At 32.7% G+C, this 24,257-nt stretch overlaps 1 protein-coding gene across 1 annotated transcript in view; it reads left to right on the top strand.

The window, feature by feature from the left end:
- LOC129231399 (probable replication factor C subunit 1) overlaps positions 1-4,493 on the top strand; it is a 72,452-nt gene extending 67,959 nt beyond the window's left edge. Inside the window, exon 8 of the mRNA XM_054865704.1 lies at positions 3,932-4,493. Within this exon, the coding sequence (XP_054721679.1) occupies positions 3,932-3,990 (59 nt within the window). The 3' untranslated portion in view covers positions 3,991-4,493. The remainder of the gene's footprint in view (positions 1-3,931) is intronic.
- The last annotated feature ends 19,764 nt before the right edge of the window (positions 4,494-24,257 follow it).

A 24,257-nucleotide genomic window follows, 5' to 3' on the forward strand; every position in this document is an offset into this window, starting at 1 on the left:
ATAACCTTGTAAATACAATTATTATTTGTTATTTTTACTTTTGGTAAAAAAAAAAAAAAAAAAATCATTTGCTCAAATATTTGGGTTTAAAACTGTTTTCTGGCAAAATTTGATAAACTATTCACTTAATTTATTGTAAATTTCTAAAATGTTCTTAATGAAACCGAAACAACGCTAGATATTTCAATGCTAGTGAAATTGTCACTTTTCAAAAATAATAACAAAGTAAATAATTACTGACAGAGATTCTTCTATTTTTAATGAGAGTAAAATGTTCATATTATTTACCAAAAATTTTGTAGAAACATAACAGATTATAATTTTGAATGCAAAAATTTCAATTTCTACTTTTGAAAACCTTTCATGTGAAAAAAAGGTGACCATTCCTGAACTTCAATGGTTTGGTCAACTTATGTTTTTGTTCTCAGCCTTGAAATTTTTGGAACTGGAGTGACTTTTCATTGCGATATTTCAAAACTTTGACAATTCTTAATGTTTCTGTATGATATAAAACTTTTTTTATCGTTTCAATTTTTTGTTTTTTGAAATGAACATTTTATATTTTTCTCTTTTATTTTTAAGGATTTGTTGATTTTCCTAAATAATATATGTTGAATTTCTATTTTTCCTCAGGTTCTTACTAAAACAACTTCTTACCAAAATTGGTAAAAAATATTTACAAATTTGTGTACCAGTCCAAAAAAAAAAAAAAAAAAAAAACTTTGGTTTCTAGGGCCGGGGATCCCTTAGTGGTGTGCCCCCTCCACAAACCACACCATGGGATCTGCATGGTCTACATCAGTTCATAATGTAACTGTCTCTTGTTTTTTGTTTCAAAATAACATGACAAAAGCTATATACGATTGATATTTATGAAAAAAATGAAAAACAAATTGTAATTATCAGATGAAAAGAAAGAGTGGCATATTAGTCAGCATGAAATAAATTTAAATGTTTTTATTTTCATTTTAGTAATAACTTAATTCAAAAACAAACTGTGGAATAGAATTTAACTATTAGTGTAGAGAATAAAGTTAAAAGAGTTAAAAATGTACATTAAGAAAGTTATCACATACCTACACTGTCAGAGTTGAAACGAAATATCAAGCATCAAGGAAGAAATATAGATACAATTATTAGCTGCAAAGTATTGGTCAGGTGAACTGAAAAGCTACTACAGAGAATTTGATTACAAATATGAAACGAAACCTCCCTGTCGTAACCACCCAGTAGTAATGCTTCAATAGTTGTTTTTCTTCAAATAGAATGATTGAAATTGTGTATATGATCTTGTATTCGATGCTCCAAAAATTCAACAGAAAATTTTCAAAGTTTTGCCATGAGTTGCACGAGTTTTACAGAAAATACTGTCAAAATTAATGTCAATTTTATTTTAAGAAATTATAGCTATGAAATATGGATGCGAGAAGTGCTATTTCTCAAATATTGGAACTCATAAGACCAATGCATTCATTCCTGGCAAAGGCTTGTCATTTTGTGTTGACAAGCTGTTGTTCAAAACCTTTTTTTTTCGATTGAAATTCACAGAAAACAACCTTGTTGGACTTTTATGTATCTTAACTACACTCTTTGGAACAATTAACCACCGAACAGAATGTTTTTTCTGCAGAAAGTAATGTAAACAAAAATCTTCTGCTTAAGAGCAACACAATCTCGCTCTTTCAGAGTGAAGCGAGATCAGGTGACACCGAGATCATGTGACCTGTGATGACATGCAAAACAGGCCCATTAAAATTTCAGTATAGAAGATTTATTGAAAAAATTGAAGAATTAATAAAACCTATGCCTTCCAAAGATATTATAGGTCTCAAATGTTCTTGTATTATTGAAAAGTTACTCTTTAGACAAGCAAAATTTTTCAAAGACATTGAAATAAATTTACATGGTGTATTTGTAGCTGCAACTATTATGAGTGTGAAATCTGTGTGTGAGTCTTTAACATAAAAATATGAGTACCAAAATAATAGGCGAGCTATAAGTGAAGAAACAGCGCATCACGAAATGATATCAGTTAACAGACCATTACCTACAAAATGTAATTCTGTGATTAATAAGGCCTTGAATCAGTTCTTTGTGAAGCAGATTGACTGTCATTGTTTGAGAAAGTCTCACAATGTTAAGGAATGGCTTGTCTCAAAAACAGTGGATAAATTGATAAGTAAGAGTTCATCTCTTCAGTTTATGGAACATCTCTTCCATTTATTCATTTCTTCCACTTATAGAGTAATAACTTTTCCTTAAACAAGTTCAGTTCACTTTTTTACATACCATCAAAATTTTCCTGATGAATAAAACAACTGTTTCGTGAAACAATTAAAGTGATATTTATGTGTAAGGTAATGATTTAAGTTATTTTATTTATTGAAATTTTCTGGAAGTTTTCATTGGTTTTTGTTTCATTTTATTCATTAGTTATTTGTATTAAGCATACCATTAAATACTTCTTGATTTAGTTTTGATAATGTTAAGATGCAAACAACTTCTATAGTAATTAAGTTATTTGTTCCGATTCTTAATCCAATGCTTATTCTTTATTTTTGTTTTTTTAACGACTTTTAAATACAATATCCTACTTTTAAAAATGTTTTCTACTTAAAGTTTCTGTCTCATTTACAACTTCAGTAAAATTGCGGTTATTTTCATTCATTCAGAAGAAAAAAGTTATCCCATGTTTAAATATGAATTATGTTCAACATTGTTCCAATGCATGAAAAAAAAAAGCTTTTGATTTTAAATACCAAGTTTTCTTTTAGTATCAAGTCTATAACTGCTGACCCACTTGTTTAATTGTGATTTATTTTACATTTTTGCTTTTGGCAGCTAAATGGGGCTTCGGCATATAGCGGTTTTCCGCAGAAAATTTTAAAGAAATTATTTAAGTTTGCAGACAGTTATAAATTATATCTAGGTCTGGATTTACCATTCTTGCGGGGGGAGGGGGGCTCAATTTCATTTATTCATTTGACTCACACTTGTGTTTTAGAGTAGGTGATAATTTATATAAGTTATTACTGTTCCCCCCCTTTTCATTTTTTTAAAAATTTCATTTTAATATGTTAAAGTTCTTTTAAGATGATAGTATACTGGCCAAAATTGATATGAGGAAGCATATATCCTGGCCACAGAGCAACAGTAAGATTGTGTTATTTCTGGGATATCTTACTGTTTCTATATCTTACTGTTGCTCTGAGGCAACAATATGTTTTGTTTTAAAATGTTCTTTTACAATAATTAAATGTGCATGAAACATATTTAATTTTCGAATTCCAAGTTCAAAGCTTTGAATTGTTAGAAAAGTAAAAACTCAGACTTGATAGTACATTTGAATAAATTTTATCACTAGTTTAATAGTGTAATGTATTAACCAGCACATACTGTCAATATATATATATTTTTAAATAATGGGGCAACACTGCTTCTGTGTTTTGGTCGTTCCATTGGTTGCCATTTCAGTTTTCTGTAGTAATATAAAAAAATGAGATGAAAAGTAATCTTTTGTCCGCCAATCACCTGTGTTTTTTTAGTGAGGGATAATTTTTTTGAATTCAGTGCTAAATTATTTCTATGGTTTGAAATATGCGCTGCATAATTTGCTATCGGGTTTTCAATTCCCCCCCCCCCCCCCCCCCAACATTTTAGTGTTTCCAAAAATATTTTGAAAGTCACTTTCGTATATCTTGGTCACATATTTTGCTTGTACCTTGGGCACTAGCACTCCCTACTGCTCTTTTTCTTCCCATGGCAGAGTAGTTATTCAAATTTAGTATTTATCCGACAACTGTACCATATTAGCATCAAAATTGATAGTTAAGTTCCCTTATGCTGTTTTGTATAATTAATTTATAGAATTTTTATGCTTTTTTTTTTTGCTTTCGTTTATCATTTTCTCACACATATTTCTTTGCATTAGGCTTATATCCTGAAGCTAAAGAGCAGAAGAAAAAGAAGAAAGTTCGTCGTGATCATTAACATTGTTTGTCTCTCACATGAGATATTGTTAAAAATGGTCTTTCATATGAACCAATACCCCAATTACATCCTGCCACTTTTACGGAAATTATCACTGTTTCCAGGGATTCAGCATCGTTGAAGAATTTCTTTGGCCATTTGGATTGTTTGTATGGATTGCTTTGCAAAATGGTAGCTAAAATGTATGGATGCTGTTCATGTGGAGAGGACATTGTAGCTACTTCATTATTGTGAATATCATAAGGGATTCCATTTAAAAAAATGGAGAAAATGAAAGTCTTTTGTAACATGTGCAGGGAGCAATGCAAGATAGTGCATTGATTGCATGAGGGACCGCGTCCGGGTTTGAATTTGGAATGCTGGCTCAGAGTATACATATTAGACAATAAAGTTGTTGATCACGTCACTTGTAAGTTCCACACTCTCATGTAATTTTGAAATATGAAAGTAACTAATATTTATTAAGAGCTGTATTTGAACAAATTTTAAAAGCTGCATTTTTTTTAAAACAAAGCTCCCAATCCACAATGAAAAGTGGATGAATATATTTTATAGAAAATCTGAATTATAAAATGGAATATATATAATACTTTTGTTATATGGTGTACTAAAATTAAGAATAATAAAAACAAAGGTGCCAAAAACACTTAATATTTATAACCAATTGTTTAGTAATATCCTTTTTATTTTGGTATCTTTTATGGGAATTGGCACTTTTAGAAACTATATTTTTACATATGCAATGTCAGTTTGAATGATGGTGTTGCAGAATTATGTTTCATATAAGTATCTTCCATTGAAAACTATTTTATGCTAGCATGTTTTACACAACATTAAAACACAGATATTGGAAAAGAGATTTTTCTATCTAGAGTTGTACCTTTTATAATTCTGCAAATATAGTGTTGCTTCAATACCCCTATAAAATTATTCTTAATCCATTGTAATTAAAATATATTTTCGCTAATATGTCCTTCGTGATGAACTTAAAATGTATCAAGTTAGGTATAAGAGAAAGTGCAACTAAAACTCATTCAAATAAAAAATATGGAAGTTTAAAATTTGTGTAATGTTTTCCCCCTTTAGAACGTTAATGATATTTGTTTTACAAAATTAATCTCTTGTTAATTTTTAAATTTTGTGATACTTTTATAATTATTCAAAAGTTTTTATTCATTGTTTTCATTCAAATATCAGCATTCAATCCATTTTATTTACAGTTTTGAACTTTTATTCATATTTCTTGTAAAATGTACTGCTTTGGTGGTTGGTGAGGTGTTATGTTTTGATATTGTTTTGAAATTATATTATTTGTGTTAAAAACTGTATAATGCTGTGATTAAAATATTTGCCGTTAGTTTCTGTTTTTGAATTTCTAAAGTGCTATATTCAAAACTGTTCGTATCTTAACTCACAGAACGTTTGTTGCGATGAATTTTTGTCTCAAAAGTACCTGACTATTAGTACAATATTGTGATATCTGGATTATTAAATATTGATTTGCATCTCTTAGAAATGTTCTATGTAAATTATGTTTGTTATTTAATATATAAATTATGGAAATTATAGATTTTTTAACACTTTAGTTTTTTGTTAACCATTTTTGTCACTTGCACAAACATTATTGTTTTGCTGCCATTAAAATTGGTATTAATTTGGCTACATTGTGATAATTTATAGCATGGAATATTAAATATTATGCATGGACTATTTTCAATACCTTGTTCTTTTGCATGTTTTAGTGTGTATCACAAAAATACAAACTGCCACATTAAAAAAAAATATATTTGTTTCACTTTACGTTAACACATTAAATCGTATCTTCCTTTTTCTTTAATTACTGATTTTTAACAATGGCAGCAGGGTGGTAACACAACCTAGACAATCTGGGAATTTTCTGCAAAATTTTGTTTTCTAGAAAAAACAGGGGATTAAAAAAATTTTTTATTTCTTCTCAACAAATCTTGGTAGTTTTCTTTGCCAAAATTTTCTTTTACTGAGAAAAATTGAATAAATATCTTTTTTTTTTTTTTTTCTAAATGAAGCATGTTTAAGAAAGGAAAAAAAAATGGGGAACATAGCTTTGTATTTTTTTATCGTCTTCTTTTCAGAGAATAGTAATTAGTATGGAAAACCACTGCAAAGTTTGAAAGATTGCTGCTCAATAGCACCTTAATCATTCAGAGCAAGACTATTTAAATGTTTCTGGATACAAAACAACATTATTCTGTCAATTTATGCAATACACATACTAAGGAAACAAGCTTTTTGCTTAAAATATTTGTTAATATCCGAATAGTTGAAACTTATGATTTTCTCTGAAAGATACGTTCAGTTCATTTTCCAATGCTTTTTTGTTCACTTTCATAATGGTAGAAAACTTAACTACAGGAGCTTAAATTTGATTCTAATTGTTCGAGGAAGAACCAAGCCTCTCTCTCTGGGTCAACTCCCTCTCACCGTAGTATGGAATCCCACTAAGGTTGACCTACCCTCATCCAGTTTCCAAACATTGATCACAAATGAAGAGTAAACGTTATTGTAAATAAAGCACTAAATTAAGATTATCCACCTCTTTCCGGTCTCTAACAAGGCAGGGATGCCCATCCCCCCCCCCAAGAGCAAGGGAGCCCCCTCCCTAATACCAGGAATACCCCCCATGAGTGAAAGCCCCTCCCCTCAAAAGTAAAAGGAAAAAATACCCTTCAAAACAACTCCAATAAAATTTTCAATGCCGCAATCTGCGTCATGAATCCCCCTCTCCCACCCAGGTATGACCCCCTATGAATAAAGGCTGTGACGTTGTCAGGGACTAAAAGGTGCACAAAAATAAGTAATTTACTCTCGTCGAGTTTTCACGTAAGTTATGCATAAAAATGTAAAAATTATATAAGGGTCATTCTTCAAAAAGTAACTTCTGTCACATGCCTTTTACAGTAAAAACTTTAAGGAGCAATTCATTTAACAATGATTTTTAATTTCATCAACAATACATCTATTTAAACCTGCCAACAATTTTATAATGATAATGATTTTAGTATATTTTTGGTTCATAACATGTGAAATCTCACCTCCGTGGCATGTCACACTCCTTTTGTGACTGTTTATGTTGCTTAACTTATTCACTTAAAATTATATACTTATTACTTATTATTTCTTTCACAAGTGTCTCAAATACTAATTGTTTAAGTATATTTAATTTTTTTAATTTGTGTTTTAGTTCGTTTTAGAAGGATAAGGAGTCATGTCACACAATAAATTCTCACCCCCGTTATCGAAACACAAAATGCCATTCCTCATTAACACGTGTCAGTAATGACATCAAATTTTATTTTCCATGATACAAGGGAGCCCCCTTGTTTATTTTCAGCCATAGTTGAAGTTGTGAGATTTTTGTCGAAAAACAAGAAGATAGAATTTGCTTTTAAAACTTGGTGTGGTTATTCTGACTTCTCACCTCCGTCAACTTGGATTTCAGAGATGTAAATTATTGTAAAAAAAGAAGTGAACATGTTTTCATATGCTTAACATGTGCAGATTGTAGTAACGAAGAATAAAAAATCCATGAAAAATGTATCTATTAGGCCTATATTAATGGAAAGATCCTCACCTCCGTGAATCTCACCTCTGTAACAGACCTTATCAATGTAATTATTTCTGTGGTGAAAATAACTGTTGGAGGGGAAATACATCAATAATAGGCATTCTACCAAAATTGTAAATTGCCAGTATATCCTCAAATTTATTAAATACTATTTTTTAACATGCATTTTAAACTACTAATTAAGCCGTACTTTAATTAAGAGGGCTTAATATTATATTCCCACTAATCATTAAAATAGCTGATATTTGCACAATTAAACAAAATTACTACTTTGATCTTAAATTGGCCGCAATTTTTAAATAAAAGGTTTTTTTTTTTTTTTTTTTCCGTGAACAAGGCATTTTTTTAATTTTTTTATTTATGAGTAAAATAATTGGAACTTAGCTGGGCCATTGTTGGTTGCTTCTAGTAGGTAACACTTGCATGTAAGAATAAAAAAAATAATAAAAAAAACAAAACAAAAGGTTTTGAATTTGAAAAATATTTGCGTTCAAAAGTTACTTTTTCTGGAGAATGACCCATAACAAGCACAATGGTATAGAGGTGTCTAAGCAAAAGCGGTCCAATCAAAGGGATGTTGTGATTTGAAGTTTCAATAATTGAGTAATTCAAAGCTAGGTTTGTAGAAAATTTTGATGAACTGAAGGCCTGAAATTTACGGAGCTTTAAATACATTTTATTGTAAACATGTTTCAGTATTTTTGCGAGTTTAAGTTAATTAGCTTTTGTGTAGTACAGCGGTTCCCAACCGGTGGTTCGCAAACCCCTGGGGGTTCGCGAGAGGTTTTCAGGGGATTCCCGAAAAAAATCTTGTAATGCCGGAGTTATAACATGCCAGCTTCTGATGAAGTTTTATATTTAAGCGGTTTCAAGCTAATTCTGCTCCTTTTTTATTCATTTGTCTCTCGCACATTTACGATACTCTTAGCATGAAAATATGTGCATACTTCCTGACATATTTTACATTTAAATAATTTAGTCTGTCATTGCGAAGTGCCGGTTTTAGCGCTTCCATTGAGAATGATAGCCCTGAAGCCATCCTGAAAAAGCTCTACTTGTGAATACAATGTGAATTTGAAGAGAATTTGAAAGCATTCATTTCTTCGGAAATGTTGTATCGGAAAGATTATAAACTTGATGAAAACATTACATGGGCCACATGCGATCCTCTAAAATTGTTTTAACAATAAATGCTCAGGTGCATATTGGCATTTTGGAGGAAAAATTGCTTCCTACTATCCGGGATCACTTTACTTCAGTTCCAAACGTCATTTTCCAGGATGATTCTGCTCCGTGCCATAGGGCAAAACTGGTAAGTAACAATTTAAAAACCTTTATCCTGCCATTAGACTTAAATTGACATTTGGTTAAGCCTTTTCAGTTCAGTTTGCCTTTTCCCGGAAACAGTCCCGATCTACGTAAACAATTATCGGATTCCTGCTGTTAAATGTTCATTTCATAAGTTTTGCAGAATTTCACGTACATTCATCGTTAATCGGTCGACCAAAACTTCTCACATAATCCCATTGTTGTGAAAATGCGAGGGTAATGCAATTTTTTTTTACCAGCACTGTAGATATGAAGTGACATTGTCTCTCGAGATGGAACTTCTTTATTAATGTATAAGACATCACTAGAAAGAGTTAAAGAACAAGGAGTAGGCAATTTTTTTTACCAGCACTGCATACGCAGTAAAAAAAAAAAGGAATTTAACCATTCAACAATTAGCGCTATATGTGAATGAGGAATTTATGAAATTTGTGTAGAAAATTTCTCTTGTAGTAATTGAGCTTAAAAAATTTGTTTCGTTAAAAATTAACTTTTGTGTAAAGATTAGAGTAAATGTGTACATTGAAAATAGATGCTTCTATTATTTTCAATATATGCATTTTGCTAGCATAAATAGCATAATTAGAAGAAATTTTTTCAACAATCAAACGATTAATGTACGCAGTATATCTTTACTAAACAGTTAGACTCGTAGTCCTTTTTAAGAAGACTTAAACCTAGAGATCTTCTTAATTTTACTGTAAGAAAAAAGTTCATTTAGTCGATCTGAGAAAGTTCCCAGAAAGGTATTTTAAATATCATCCTTTAATTGACTTCTAATTTAGTGATAATATTGATAAATGTACCTTTGTGCCAGAAAAATTTCAGCCAATCTTTGAACCTCTTTGTTCCACAAACATCCCATTTAAAAGTTTTTTTCAAAGTTGATTGAAGCTCAACACAGAATAATCACTATGTTTATTGTTTTGTGAATTTATTTTGCATTTATTTTTAGCGACCATTTTAGTTCGTAGCAATTTTCGTAATTCTATATTTTGTAATTATGTTTTCGTTCTTGTCTTGTTATAAACTATGGAGCAGCATCAAACTAAAAAAAAAGAATCTCCCAAATTTTATTGTCTATGTGTGTTTGTGTGTGCGCGAGCGCGGTTTTTTTTTTTTTTTCTTTTCTTTTCTTGTTTTTTCCTTTGCTTGTTACTTATTACCTAGTACCCAAGGGGTTTGCCAACTTCTTTTGGAGTTTGGAAGGGGTTCGCAAGAGGGAAAGGGTTGGGAACCGCTGGTGTAGCATTCATGTAAACTCTTGACGAAACGTAGTGGGAAAATTTTTTCTTGGACTTTAGATTGTCATATATTATGAACAAAAATAATTCAAAAGCTCGTACTTCGTAATTATACTGTCAAAATATATCTTTTTAATGGGTTACATTTGCAGAGTAAAAAATGATTTTGTAAAATATGTTACCATCCAAAGTGATCATCAAACTATTTCTAATGAAAAATTATCTGATATCAATGTGTTGTAGCGTGAATTTGCCACCTTCAATTTTCTTTTCTTTAGCAGAATTTGAAAGAAAATTTTTCCTATCAAAACATGTTTTTTTTCGATGGTGTTCTTTCAGATGAGAGAGAAGAAATCAGCTTTAAGTACTGTCTGTTCTTCACGAATTGCCATACTTAAGCTAAGTTTGCAGAAAATTTTATTACACTGGAGGCTAAACATTTTGGGAACTTAAGTACTTTTGGTTTTTATTGCATTCTAGTATTTTTGGGAGGTTAAGTTCATTAGCTTTTGTGTAACACGCGTATAAGCTAGTGACAAACGCGGAGGGGAAATTCTTTCCTGGACTTAGGTTTTCGTGAACTCTGAACAAAAATATTTCAAAAGCCGATACTTTAAAATTCTATTGACAAAAAAGCCTTTTTAATGGATTTCAGTTGCAAATCTTAAATATTAATTCTGTAAAATATATTGTTATCCAAAGTGGCTATCACAATCCTCCACATCAAAAGCTGAACATAATGTGCTCTATACTTCATAATGAACCTTAGTTCAACTTCTATCTTTCAAATAGTTCATAAAGCAGCTGAAGTTAAACGATAATGCACTATGTTAGTTATAATTGTTCTATCCGTATGAAAAGATGTTTTTTTTTTCTTTTCCTCGTTTTGATTTGTGAATGATGGAAGCAGTATTTATTGACATTATGAAATTTGGTTCAATTGGCCGCGTGTATCGAGCGAACCTTTAAGTGCGCCGTAAAGTTGAGAGAAAAATCTACACATTATGTCTGCATGTTTTGCTTGCAATTGAATCATTTTTTCTGTTGATAAAAGCGCAGAAAAAATGATTCATTTCAGGTACCATACATCACAAAAATGAGTGCCAATGACACTAACCATCATGTCAGTCTCATTTGCCTTCATGGCTCAGCAGCCACAGCAAACGTGATTACCTTTTTCCACATTTATTGTTTTTATGACAGAATTTAATTGTAAATTCTGTGTATTTAACTTTAACATGATGTAGAAACACACAGGGAAAATAAAGTTTAAAACCTATGATTGCAAAAAAAAAAAAAAAAAAACTGCAATCATAGGTTTTAAACTTTATTTTCTGCATCTGATGGTAAAATTCAGATTAGCTGTTTTTAAATCAGCTTCCAAAATTACTGTGCCAAAATCTAGTGTATTTGGATCCACCCTTGTATACAGTGGCGGATACAGCCGGCGGGCAACCGGGCATTTGCCCGGTGGGCCGGTCATGCATTGGGCCGATCAACTAACAGCAAAGTATTTCGGGCCTGTCTACTAACAGCAAAATGTAAATTTTCGCGCATGTGTTTAGAATAACGCAAATGCATAAAACACAGCCTCAGCTCTTTTTTACGAATAGGCTAAAGCTTGCGGGTGGAGGGAGGCAGGGCCGTCACCAAGAGGGGGGAGGGGGAATTTCTGAAATGGAACTGTCCAGGGCCTAATTACCATAACAGGCTGACTAGGCCTAGGCAAGGGGCCCCATGTTCCTATGGGGCTCCACATTTTTCAAAGAATTATGCAAGCATTGCAAATATGAAAAAATACACGTATTTTTAAAAAAATAATAATTATAAATTATGACTTTATATAAACTTCTTTAAAGGGAAATTTTTAATCATTCTGCCAGTAACGAATTTCCTTGTTCACGATTATAAGGGAGCCCAAACGGGATTCAAAAATGAACATAAGTGATTTATACATAGTTGTGTGATTAGACAAAGAGGCCTCCAAAAGTGCATTCGTGCCTTAAAAATGTAATTCAAACACTGCATAGTCTTCAGGGGGCCTCCAAATTAATGTGAGCCTAGAGTCTTACTTTTAGTTAGTCGGGTCCTGGGGCTGCCAATACATTTTTAGTGGTGTAATAAAAAAATGAATAAAAAAAACACGGAAATCTTAGCGGTCGTAAAAAGTTAAAATACTTTTGGTTTCTTTGACGCTTTTATTTATAAATGACAATTCACAATTGCTCTAAAATGCAACTTACAACAAGGGCCGACGTGAGGTCATGTCAGCTTAGTTGGAGAATAGGGGCCCGGCTCGGAATTGAACTCGTGAAGAGTGTAAAATATAATAATGGCGAAAGGTGTAGAAGGGAGCCTGTGAAAAATATTGACCTATGTCATTTTTTTCCCTTTTTGCTCTCGGCGACCCTGTTTATAACTATTCGAATAAAAGTGACAAAATATTTTTTTCCGTAAAATTATTTTAGAAAATGCAATTTTAAAATACCATTGAGGAGCATGAAAGACTCTACATTATTAAGATTATCAAATCAAAGCCCAAAGGCCGCCGAAATGTGAATTTCAAAGATTTTTTGACGAAACATTAAAGTATTCTGTACGCTGCACAAACTTACGGTTTCGGGCCCCTCAGTTTAAAAAGAAAATAGGTTGATAGATGTGAAATGTGACAATGTTGAAAGAATTCCGGTGGTCCCCAGAATCTCCCCCCCCCCTCTCCTAATATCATCGAAGATCGCGTAAAATTTAAATTTTTGGGCTTCAATTTTGAATAATTTCACAGCAGAATCCACTCCCGCCATAACATGGAATTTCAGTTTCGAAAGTTGCTGGAGGAAAGCACTCGAACTTCTCCCATTTTTTAACATTCCCAAAGATGGTCTAAAACTGGGTTTTTAAATTAACAGTATCAAAAATTTTCTGGGAAAGTGCCCCATCCCTTCCTCTCTCTCGGCATCATCAATGAAGAACGTTTTAAATCTCGTTTTTAGTGCTTCAATTTCAAAAATTTTCCCGGGTGAGCCTCCTGAAAACTCCTTTTCCTAACATCACTGAAGGTCAGCAGAAATTGCGTTTTTGGAACTTAACTTCGAGTAACTGCCGGTGCCCTAGTCTTTACCAAAAAAGGCTTTTAAGACTTCAATTTGAAAATTTTCTGGTGGATGGCCTTGGAATCTATCTCGACTTAAAATCACCAAAGATCTTCTAAAACTTCGTTTTCAGAGCTAATATATATATTTTTTTTAATTTCAGAGGAGAGCCCCCGGAACCGCTCTTCATAGCATATACTCGAAGATAATTTGAAATTCTGTTTTTGGATTTCCACTTCCGAATAATTGCAGCAGGAGAAACCCTGAACCTACGCTCCCCTGACATCACCAAATATTGCCTAAAATTGAGTTTTTAAGACTACAATTTCGAAAATTTTCCGGGGGAGAGGTTCCCTGGACCCCCCTGTTTCAAACTCAATGTTAATCTTTTCATTAAGTTTATATGCTAATACTTTAATGGCTCCCAGAAGTCTGAAAGCTAAATCCACTTTCTCTCTTTGTATTGATACATGAGTTTGAAAAAAAAAAAAAAAATTAAAGGGCTGCCAAACTCGTACCCGACCCCTCCCACCAGGTTTTTGATCTCGTATCGAGTCTGGGGGTCGTCAGGGTATGGCAGTATAAAAACGGGAATGTTTATGAGGGCCCAGTAATGTGTGTTTGTGTCGAGGGACCCATCACGTTCTAAGACGGCCCTAGTCTTTCACCCATGAACATCATAAAACAGGGCAATTAAGTCACTTGTTATGACTGCAGAAAAGGACATACTAAACAAGCAGTGTTATCAAGTATATTCAATCGAATTCTCGACATTATAAAAATACTTAAATGGACAATTACAATCACAATTTTCCCCCCAAATAAGATTTAGCTAATACTGTATCAATTTGTTCACCATTAAAGCGCAGAAGTGTTCCTATCTGTAGAATTTCGTTTAAATAAAACATATTTAGTTGTTAAGAATAATTTCCTCATATTTAAGTGATATCCCAATCGTTAGGTAAAATTTAATATCTATAAGAGCTATGGGGCCGCTACATCTAATGCCAGGGCCGATTTTTTCCACCAATCCGCCACTGCTTGTATATGGATATCTCAACGCCGGGGGTGGGGCATTGCCCTACCTTAAGCCTTTAGGTGACAATGCCTGGGTGCAAACCACTAAATATTTATTTATAAAGTATGTATGAGTGTATGAAACGTTTATTCTTTATCTACTTCTTCTGGCTGAATTCGACCGAGACCGAAAAATCCAACATCAATATTTTATTTTAAGTCGTTGTTTTGAATCAAGGTTTTTCCCAAGAAAAACCGTTCGAAATACATTTTGACTAATAAACAAGTGCAGTTACTATTTGAAGATGAACTAGTTACTTAAAGCTCTCACTTATGCCTTAAATGATGTGTGGAAATTTTTTGGCTTCTCTTCAATGCACCAAGCTTTACAAATCGTTATACATTAATTTTCAATAGCGTATACATGTATCCCGAAAGCGAGGGTGTTACGAGAAAATTAGACCTTCTCAAACAGATTTAGTGCCCTCAAATTATGAAACAACCATGCATAATTTTTTTTTTCTCGAAAACCAAGGACAAACTTTCATACCGACTCGATGTAAGACGTAAATGCAAGACATAAAATTTAATATCATAAAAATTATTATAATAGGTTAGTTTTTAGTCCGTAACGATTGAAAGCAGAAATTTTCAATATAATTTTAAGTAAAACTGATCATATGAAGTGTTATGCTTGGTGTCGCCCTAGATTTTTCGAGGGAAAGCATTCTGTGCCTTTAGAGCATGAATTGAAATGAAGGGAGCAAGTTCAATCATTGGCTTAGCAAAAGCTGAATCACAGACCACAAGTCAGGTGACTCAACAACGACGAATGATTGGCAAGTGTTTCGTGAAACAAGTGAAAGAAACTTGATTTCTTCCAATGCTTTCTCTTTAAAATATATCACGTGACTTGGTATCTTGATTTCATGAATAAAAGTGTTCATTCCTTCCATTTCATCTCTTCTCTATGGCTGCGCCTCTTAAATCTGATCCAGTCTGCTGGATTTAGTCTTACCAGTCTATGATAATTTTTCTAAGCTAAGCATACGTTTCTTGTGCCGTTTAGGTAATCTGACCCTGTCCCAAGGATGTATTCCATGATAACATTACAATCTTCTTAATTTTAATTAAAAATTAAATACCATCAGGCATGCGAGATAACTCTTTCTCTTCTTGACGATTTTTGCGTCATTGTTATGTTTATGAGTTACATTTTCTTTCGTGTTGCATGTCGTGAGTTGTCTTTCTGCTGAATGATCAATAGCAATGCGTGATTTGCTACTTTGGAAATCTGCGAAATACTTTCAAAACATAAACACGCAATATCAAACTCTCTGCTCCCAACGTAGGAATTTAATATTTTGCGATTCTGTTAGTCATTAGGTTCGAACAAAAAGAAGCGAATTTAGAAAACATGAATATAAGTTTCCTTACCGGCATGAAATACTTTGATTTCAAACATGTGGTGAAATTTACATATAAAGTATACTGTTGCATGAGAGCTTTTTAAGCATTGGAAAAGTATTGGAAGAAAGTTTAGCATTATATTTTTGTTTTGTCTTATATTTTTCAGTACTTTTAAAGTGAAATCGATTACAGATTAATCATTTAGTTTCAAGTCTCAGTATTTCTGTTTTTAATTTAAAAAAAATATGATGCGTTTAGAATATAAATCGTATCAATGACTTAGTTGCTCAGTTTTTCAGGTTAGTGCAGTTCGTGAGCGACGTAATTGAGTTATGTCAAGGGCATAAAATATAAATGCAAATTGATTTGATGGAGCGAAAGCTGTTTCTCATTTTGTGTCATTCCATTTCTCTCAAATGAATAACATATAGTCATCATTTGGCTAAAATGTTGTTTTCAAATTGAACTGTTCAGGAAGGATATTTTTTCGTTTACTAGTTAATAAAATCAATAAACAGCTTTTAATTTATTTAAGGGGGCAATACGAGCAGTTTTTAGCAACCAAGTGCTGGATTTGGGCAGTTTTTGAAAGTTCTAACACCGAAAAATGTTTCATTCTCCAAAAGATTTTCAGAATTTTTACCCGCAAATGCTACGACTCTCTTTTCTTCTGCATTAAGATAATCCAAACGGAGAAATATTTCACTACTAGGAAACAGCAGAGTTTTCATCAAATTGAATGTCCTTGCTATTTACAGGATCTTTAACAGTTCCTAATACTTTTTGTCACTCTTCACACGCAAATGGTTTTACTTTTCAGTTTTAGCTACAAAGTCGTAACCTCTTATATAAATAGGTGAGGTGAACTCTTAGTGAAATATTTAATTCACAGGCGTTTGTTTTTGACTCTTCCACTGAGTGCCAGCAAGGTTGAGCCACACTTTATTTTCTATTCTGCAGTTTAAAGTAGGTTTTCCATCTAAGTAGCCTGTCAAAAAACTATGTAAGTAGTCAAACCCTCTTTTGTCATTAGCCAGAGACAGTCAAAAGCACAAGATGCCTCAGCCTTACGTTATGTGTCTTTTAAATTGGCTAATTCCATAAAGGATGGGTTTAGGAACGCCTTGTAACAGTAGATCGTCTGTCCCGGACCTTCCACGAAGTTCTGCTGTTGCCATTTTTCAAATAACTCGACACGATTGCTTTAATACTCATCTTTTTAAAATAGGACATGGATTTGTAGCCCGTGGACATAATATTGGACCCTCAATGAAAAGTTAGAGTTACCATTTAGACAAATGCTCTGCACTTAAAATTATTTTTTGTTTTTTTAGAAATACTGAGAATCAAGAGGACAAATGACTGAAGAGTTAACGCCTGGCATTTGTGTAAATATTAATATACACTCTGTGTCCTTAAATTTATCGGGTACACCACGGTCTAATATTTCACAGCAAAAATGGCATTGGCTTTCGCTTTAAAATATTTTCTATCACACATATGCAAAAATTGCCAAGTTGACTATTACCAACAACTGACTGCCATGTTCTAATCAGGGAACCACACGACTTCCGTAATCATGGAAAAAGTTCAAAATGGTCGCATTCGAAGGAGCATATTTAGACATTTTTTTTGACCCATAAGTTGTGTGCCCTCGTCCCTTCGTTTTCGAGATGTACGGGTTTAAAAACTGCCGAAATCTCAAGAAAAGTCGCCAGATTTAAAGACTTGGAAAGAAATTTAAAACACCGCACGATTTCATTCGTCTGCATCTTACAAGGCATCTCATTTCCATTTTGGGTCATCTGCAAAGCGTTTAAAGATGTGTTACATTAATCCCTTACTTGGGGGTATGTGTTAAATTAAAGGAATCCCCATCAAGCCTATGAAGTAAAAAGTCGTAAGCTTTATCTAGAGGGACCAAAGTAACGATTACTTTATAATGAAATCAAACATAAATTGTATCATTTCATTCGTGATAATAATGCATTTTAGATTTTTTCTGTATTTTGAGTGCATTTAACTTAACTTATTTAAGTGTTAATTCTTATTAATGAAATATGTTCTAAGTACTTCTTAATAATCTGGAAAAATTTTATGAATAAGTACAAAAAGCAGACTTGGTTGAGCTCATATACAGATAATAAAACAAATGGTCGTTGATGTTGAAACAAAATGATCATGAATTATGGTATCAGTTTTTTTTTTTTCTTTTTTTTAGTGATAAATAATGCAAGAAGTTTTATTGTCTGACCACTGTGAGAAAAAATATTTAATTTATAATTTAAAGCAAAAAAAAAAAAAAATTCTAAAAAACAAACAACGGATAAAAAATGTCAATAACCTGCGCTTCAAAATTATCGATATCGGAAATTACATCATGGATGGAAATAGTTATTTTTGTTCTTAAAAACTAACTAAAATGAATATAGTCGACGTTCGTTACAACAACCCCTGACATCCGAACAAAATCTGCCACAACAGCTAAAAGTGGGTACAACGTAAATGCACAACATATTGCATGTTTTTTATTCATTTTTAAAAATACTAGAATAACTTTTACAAGTTATGTTTCAATGAAACTACAATCACTTATTAATTTCCAGATTATTACAACCACAATGCTCGGACATGATACTAAAGTCTTGATATAATTCTGGGTTATTGAAAACTCTGCCTCCATTTTAAACTTACAGTAAAACCTGTGTAAGTTGACCACTTGCGGTACACTACTTTAGTGGTCAACTTACAAAGGTTGATTTATATGATAAAAGCTAATTCCGTGCCTGAAAAAAGCGGTCAACTTAGACAGGTGGTCAACTTACAAGGGTGGTCAATTTCACAGGTTTTACTGTAAGTTTAAAATGGAGGCAGAGTTTTCAACAACCTCCAGAGTTCTGCAATTTTGCATTTCGGAGGAGTTTGACGGTTGAAATATCTGTACACGGCTTAAATTCATGACATGCTTCTCGTGCCACAATTTTCTATCTTTTAATTATTATTTGTTCAGTGTCATATTTGTCAGGGTCAGAAGCATATTTTTGCCATTTCGACAGGTTTCTTTCATTTTTATTTTACTATATCTCCGATTTGTATTTAACATTAATCTGCTAATTAAAATTTCTGAATGAGAGGTTTTTTTAAAATTTATATTGCCTTAAGTATACAAACTAACTTATTATTTCATTTTCATTTTATTTTAGCTCTTATCTGTATTTAGATAAATCTGTTAGTTAAATTTTCGGAATTAGAGGTTTTTTTTAAATAATTTATATTTAATTGCCTAAAGTAAGCAAATTAGCTTGGCACAGAATCTAAAAGAAATACTCATAATTAATACTTATAACAACTATAATAAGATATACTTAAAATATATTACATCAAATATTGGTATTAACACTTAAAATAATAAAGTAAAATCTACCTAAAATCTACTTAAATGCAAAAATGTACTTTTATCCGGCCGTCTCTTTAAAATTTTACTGGGGAAAAGGTCAATTCTACCGTGGGAAGTTAAAACGCAGTATCTGCAGAAATGAATATTTGAGATATTTGTAGAAACGCGTTTTGGATTCCAAAAAAGGGAAACGTTTGAATATGACGTTCTTTTCGTGCTTAATTATCAGCGAAAACCAAATAAGCAATTTTGTACTCTAAAGCTGAGATAGAGGTGCCCAAACCGCCCCCTCCCAAGGGCAAGGGCGCACGCATCCTCTAAAAATCACGGAGACCCCCTCCCCCAAAAGCAAGAGACCCCTCCCCAAAATGATAAAAAATACCCCTCAAAACACCCCTTAAAAATTTCAATGGCGCAGTCTGTCTTACGACCCCCACCCCCTAGGTGGGCACCCCTGGCTAAAGTACGGAATGGGGCAAAAAAGCAGAAAAAAAAAGGGAAAGAAGGAAGAACTTGCTGACACTACGCTTTGCTTTCCCACGGCAGAATTATATAAAATGCTTATCATGCCGAAAAGCAACAGAAAACACACCCACATACACATAGCTAGAGTTGGAAATAATTAACGTGTCTGGGAACTCACCTTGGGGTTTAGGAGATTCGAAAGAAAAAAAGGTGGTTTGAAATCAATTAACGTTACATTTGCACTGTTTTTACAAAAAAGACAACAAATATTTCTGGTGACATCGTTCCCCGCGCGCGTCCACCTTCCCTACCGTACTACACTTTTGCAAGTACATGTAAATACATTTTTGTTAAAAACCAGGAGGGTCAACCTTGGCCCCATAATCCCCCCCCCCCGACTGTGGTGGGCCTGCTTTTATCATTAATAATAAGATAAAACTTAAGCTTAATCTTGATTTAAAGTTGTTAAAACTTCCCACTCTATAAGCTTCATAGTGGTTCTTAACTTTGACGCACACAAGTAAAGCAAGGGTTCCTATTTCCTCCAAGAGCGATAATGCTACCCTCCCCCCACACTAATACCTTAAAGAACCCACAAAAACAAAAGTCCCTCCCCCTAGACGAGAGAAAAAATCCCTGAAAATAACCCCCTAAAAACTTTAGTGGCGAGCCTCTCCCCCTGGTAGTTACCCTTGAGTAAAGAATTAACTTAAAACATCTTTCACGCGTTTCAGTGAAGGTCAAAAATGGCAATGAGATGTGTTGTCAGATGCAGTTTTTGAATTAGCGCCGTTCCTCACCTCATATTTCGATAACGGGTCCGCGAGGGCACGTAATTTTTGTGCCATAAACATGTTTTACGATGCTCTTTCAAATGCTACCAATTTCGATTTTGTTTTCGAATTTCCTTGATCGTGTGGTTTCCCGGTAAGTATGAAGCAAGGTAGAGGGAGTTATTGTTGCGAAATCCCGCGTGTGGGGGGGGGGGGGCGGAAATTGCACATTGGAGTGGGGCTAGAGTAGGTGACAGGTGGAAAGAAATACTGAGTGTGGGTTTTGCATAACACCCTGTATTAAATCCTCTTCAAAAATAGTTATTCTTTTATGTATATGGTGGTAGCTATATTTCTACTTTCGTTTAGCTCATACCATTATTATTAACAGAGACCATTCGATAAAAATGGTTATGTTCCTGATTTTTTTTTTTTTTCTAGTTTGTGAAAATGGAGCAAGTTTTATTGCGGGGTTAGGTTCCACTAATTTTTTATTTAACTACTGATGGAATTATATTACCACGTTGAAGCATTGAGGAAATGACTCAATTACATGTATGCCATTTTCGATGAACATTTTACGATGAGTTATATCGTTCTATACAAGTCAGAGTGCAAAGGTAATCCCTTTTAACTTCACTAAAAGTGTATGAGATATGATCGTCGAGAAATCATTTACGTCAACTACTAGCTACAGAATTTACACAAAAATCACCAATATTTAAAGAACCATTACATTTGACCATTACAGCTCTCTCGCGACGTTTGGTTGCTAAAATTTCCATTATTTGTCACATATCGACTTTACTTGCATACTCTTCCTGATCGGACAATATTCCTTTAATGAGTGCTGAAGTTGAGAACAGCGGTTCTCGTTTATATACTGTCAAATATCCAAACACTCTTTCTACTCTCATTTTTTGTACGAAATCCAGCAGATATGTTCTGTTGTTGCTTTTCACATTGTGGCATTCAATCATTAAAATGTACATGAACAACTCGGTGTCAGTTGGCCTAATTCTGTGAAAGAAGGAATAACGGCTGATATGGAATTCTTTTCGAAGACATGCATTAACAATTCGGGCTCCCGTCCAATCTTTCCAGGAGTTTTCCAGAATTTCATTGTGATAAACATCCAAGCTATTAAATCCCATGAAAATGTAGGCAACTTCATCTTTGCCATTTTTCTCCGTAAAACGTCTTGTAATACGGTGGTACTTGCTTTCTACGTAAACTCCTATAAGAAACGCAAATACGATTCACAAAACACGTTTATAAACCGTCAAAACTATCTGTATGGACAATGATATTTAAATAGAAACAGCACAATTATCAAAAACTATTATTTGCTCATTAAATATTCACATGTTTGATTCCGATTTTACACTACCCGTGACTAACATAAAATAATTTTTTGTCGGTTGCATCCCTAGCGCCCTGAATCATAGAATAAGTAACGACATGTCCGCCATCTTGGGGCTAAACGATGCTTTTTTCCTATGTCAGCTATAGTGAAGCAGCGTGTTAGGCTTCTTGATTATGACTTCAGATTAACTCCATGTTAATCCACAATCAAACCGTACCACAATCAAGAAGCAAAACACGCTACTTCCTTATAGCAGACATAGGAAGAAAGCGGTATTTAGTCCCAAGATGGTGGACGTGTCGCTTCTTAAGATACAATCTAGGGCTTTAGTTTTTCCTGATATCACTTTACATCAACAGTGACAAGCTTTTTGTTCCATTTTAGACGATAGAGCAATCAACACAGCATTATCCTCTGGGTTAAAGTAATTTTTGATTATAAAATAAATAAGCACTTGAGAACACGAGGGCATGCTACTGTTTAAAATTATAAAATTTGAATCAATGACGTGCACAAAAAGTTTGCGTCAAAGATTTCATCATTCTCGTATCAGTCTTGGAGTAATTCCGATTTCGTAATCATTCTCCGCTTTAACCAATTACATTTTAGCATAATCATAATCATTATTTTAAACTGTAAATGGGATACTCTCATAAAATTAATCAGAATCGTAATTAGGTTTCTCTAGCGCAATTGAAATTGTAATATAAATAAAATAAATTGCAATCGTGTAGTTTTTCGTGCTGAAATTTTAAGATTTTTTAGTTGCGTTTGTTCTACTTAGAGAATGCTATACCGGACCAAAAATTCAATACCGGTATTCGGTATTTTTTAAAACGTGATACTGGAATACCGGTATAAAAAAGTTTTCAAAAAATAGTCAAAAATATATTTTTTCGTTGCCACATTTCGTAATTTTGAGCAAAAATTGTATTATTTACGAAAACGTACTGTGAACAAATATAAAATGAAGGAACAATAATGTCATAATATAAATCAATAATTGTAAACATAATGCATATATTGAATTGATTCTAAGCCTGGAACTCGTTTAAGTGCACAACTTTTCTGCAGTTGAAAGTTCTCTTTCCGAGTTCACGCAGGTCCAGTGGTACAGTTAACCATGCGCGATACACCTAATCTAATCGGTCTGTTGCGTGTTACTTTTGGATAAATTCTTTTGTGTGTGTGTTTCTTTTGTATTATGTGTGTTATTACTGTTGTTATTATTTTATTTATCTATTTTTTTTGTTTATTTCGAATTTACAGTTTGTTGTAATTTTTCTTTGAGAGACCATAATTTTCCAATATTAACATCATTTTCAACGATTTTTTCTTGATCAGGATAGGTACGTGTTTGCTTTTTATCAGTTCTTTAGTTTGAAATTTAAGATGAACTTAACTAAAAGTGATCGTGTCAGTTTCTTTAATTCGTTTTCGTTCTCCTTTTCAAAATGTTTTAGAATTATAATTAAGTAAATATCTGAAAATATGTTCCAGTTGATGATGCCTTTCCTCTATGCAAGTTTTTAAGGCGCTATATAATTTCTAAATATTATCCTGCCAAGCATAAAGCTAAACAGCGAGACAGGACAATAAACTAGTACCATATCAAAACCAAATTACCATTTGTTATATTAACAAGAAAGGTTCTTATCAAAATTCTGTACAGTTTAGAGACTAATATTTATTCTAATTCATTCGAAATTGCACTTGAAATTAACTTTCACTAAAAGGAAAGTGAGCAGTCAAAGAAATGAAACAAATAAAAAACATGGTGCACACAAGCGAAAGAAAATAAAGTTCATCTCACCATCTAGTAATGAAAATCAAATTTTAATCTTTTCGCTACTTTTATTTCATAACATTCTAGTAGTTCGTAGGGGAAACTAGGGAGACTTACCCAATTTTTTTTTTTTTTTTTTTTTTTTATTTTAATTTTCCTTTTTTTTTGTGGAATAGTTAGAGCGAAATAAAAAATACAAATAAATAGTTTAACATTTTGCGCATTATTATGGCTAAAAATAATAGCATAATTCTAAGTAGAAATTTTACAAAAAATGATATTAATCACGTCTGCAAATAGGTCAAGTGTCCCTAGAGCTACGGAGAATTGACCCAGCACCTAGGGAGGCATGACCCCCTCATAAATGTAAGAAGATTCATAGATATTGTAATCAAAAACGCAGTTCTGCTCGTGTTTTTTGCTTTAATAAGTGATATTTGAAGTGAATGAACAAATGTTCGCTCTTTAGGTGAAGTGTTACAGATATTTTAAAAATTAATATTATTGCACATAAGCAGAAAAGCAGAAGTCCAATTCAAAATTTTATCAGCTAAGACCTAAACAATATTTCAGCTATTTTATTAAGAAACAAATGGGCTTAAAATCATTAGTATTTTAGTTATTTGTCAAATAAAAACAATTTATTAGACTAAAATATTTTAGTTATTCTTAAAGTAAAAAAAAAATATTCCTCCTTCACATTCACTATATTAAACTTATTGTTTAAATAAAAGCAAACCATTAAGGTTTAAATCACAGTATTTTAGCTATTCATAAACAAAAATTC

Source organism: Uloborus diversus, chromosome 10 (assembly GCF_026930045.1).
Source record: "Uloborus diversus isolate 005 chromosome 10, Udiv.v.3.1, whole genome shotgun sequence".
In the NCBI taxonomy this organism is placed as follows: Eukaryota; Metazoa; Arthropoda; class Arachnida; order Araneae; family Uloboridae; genus Uloborus; species Uloborus diversus.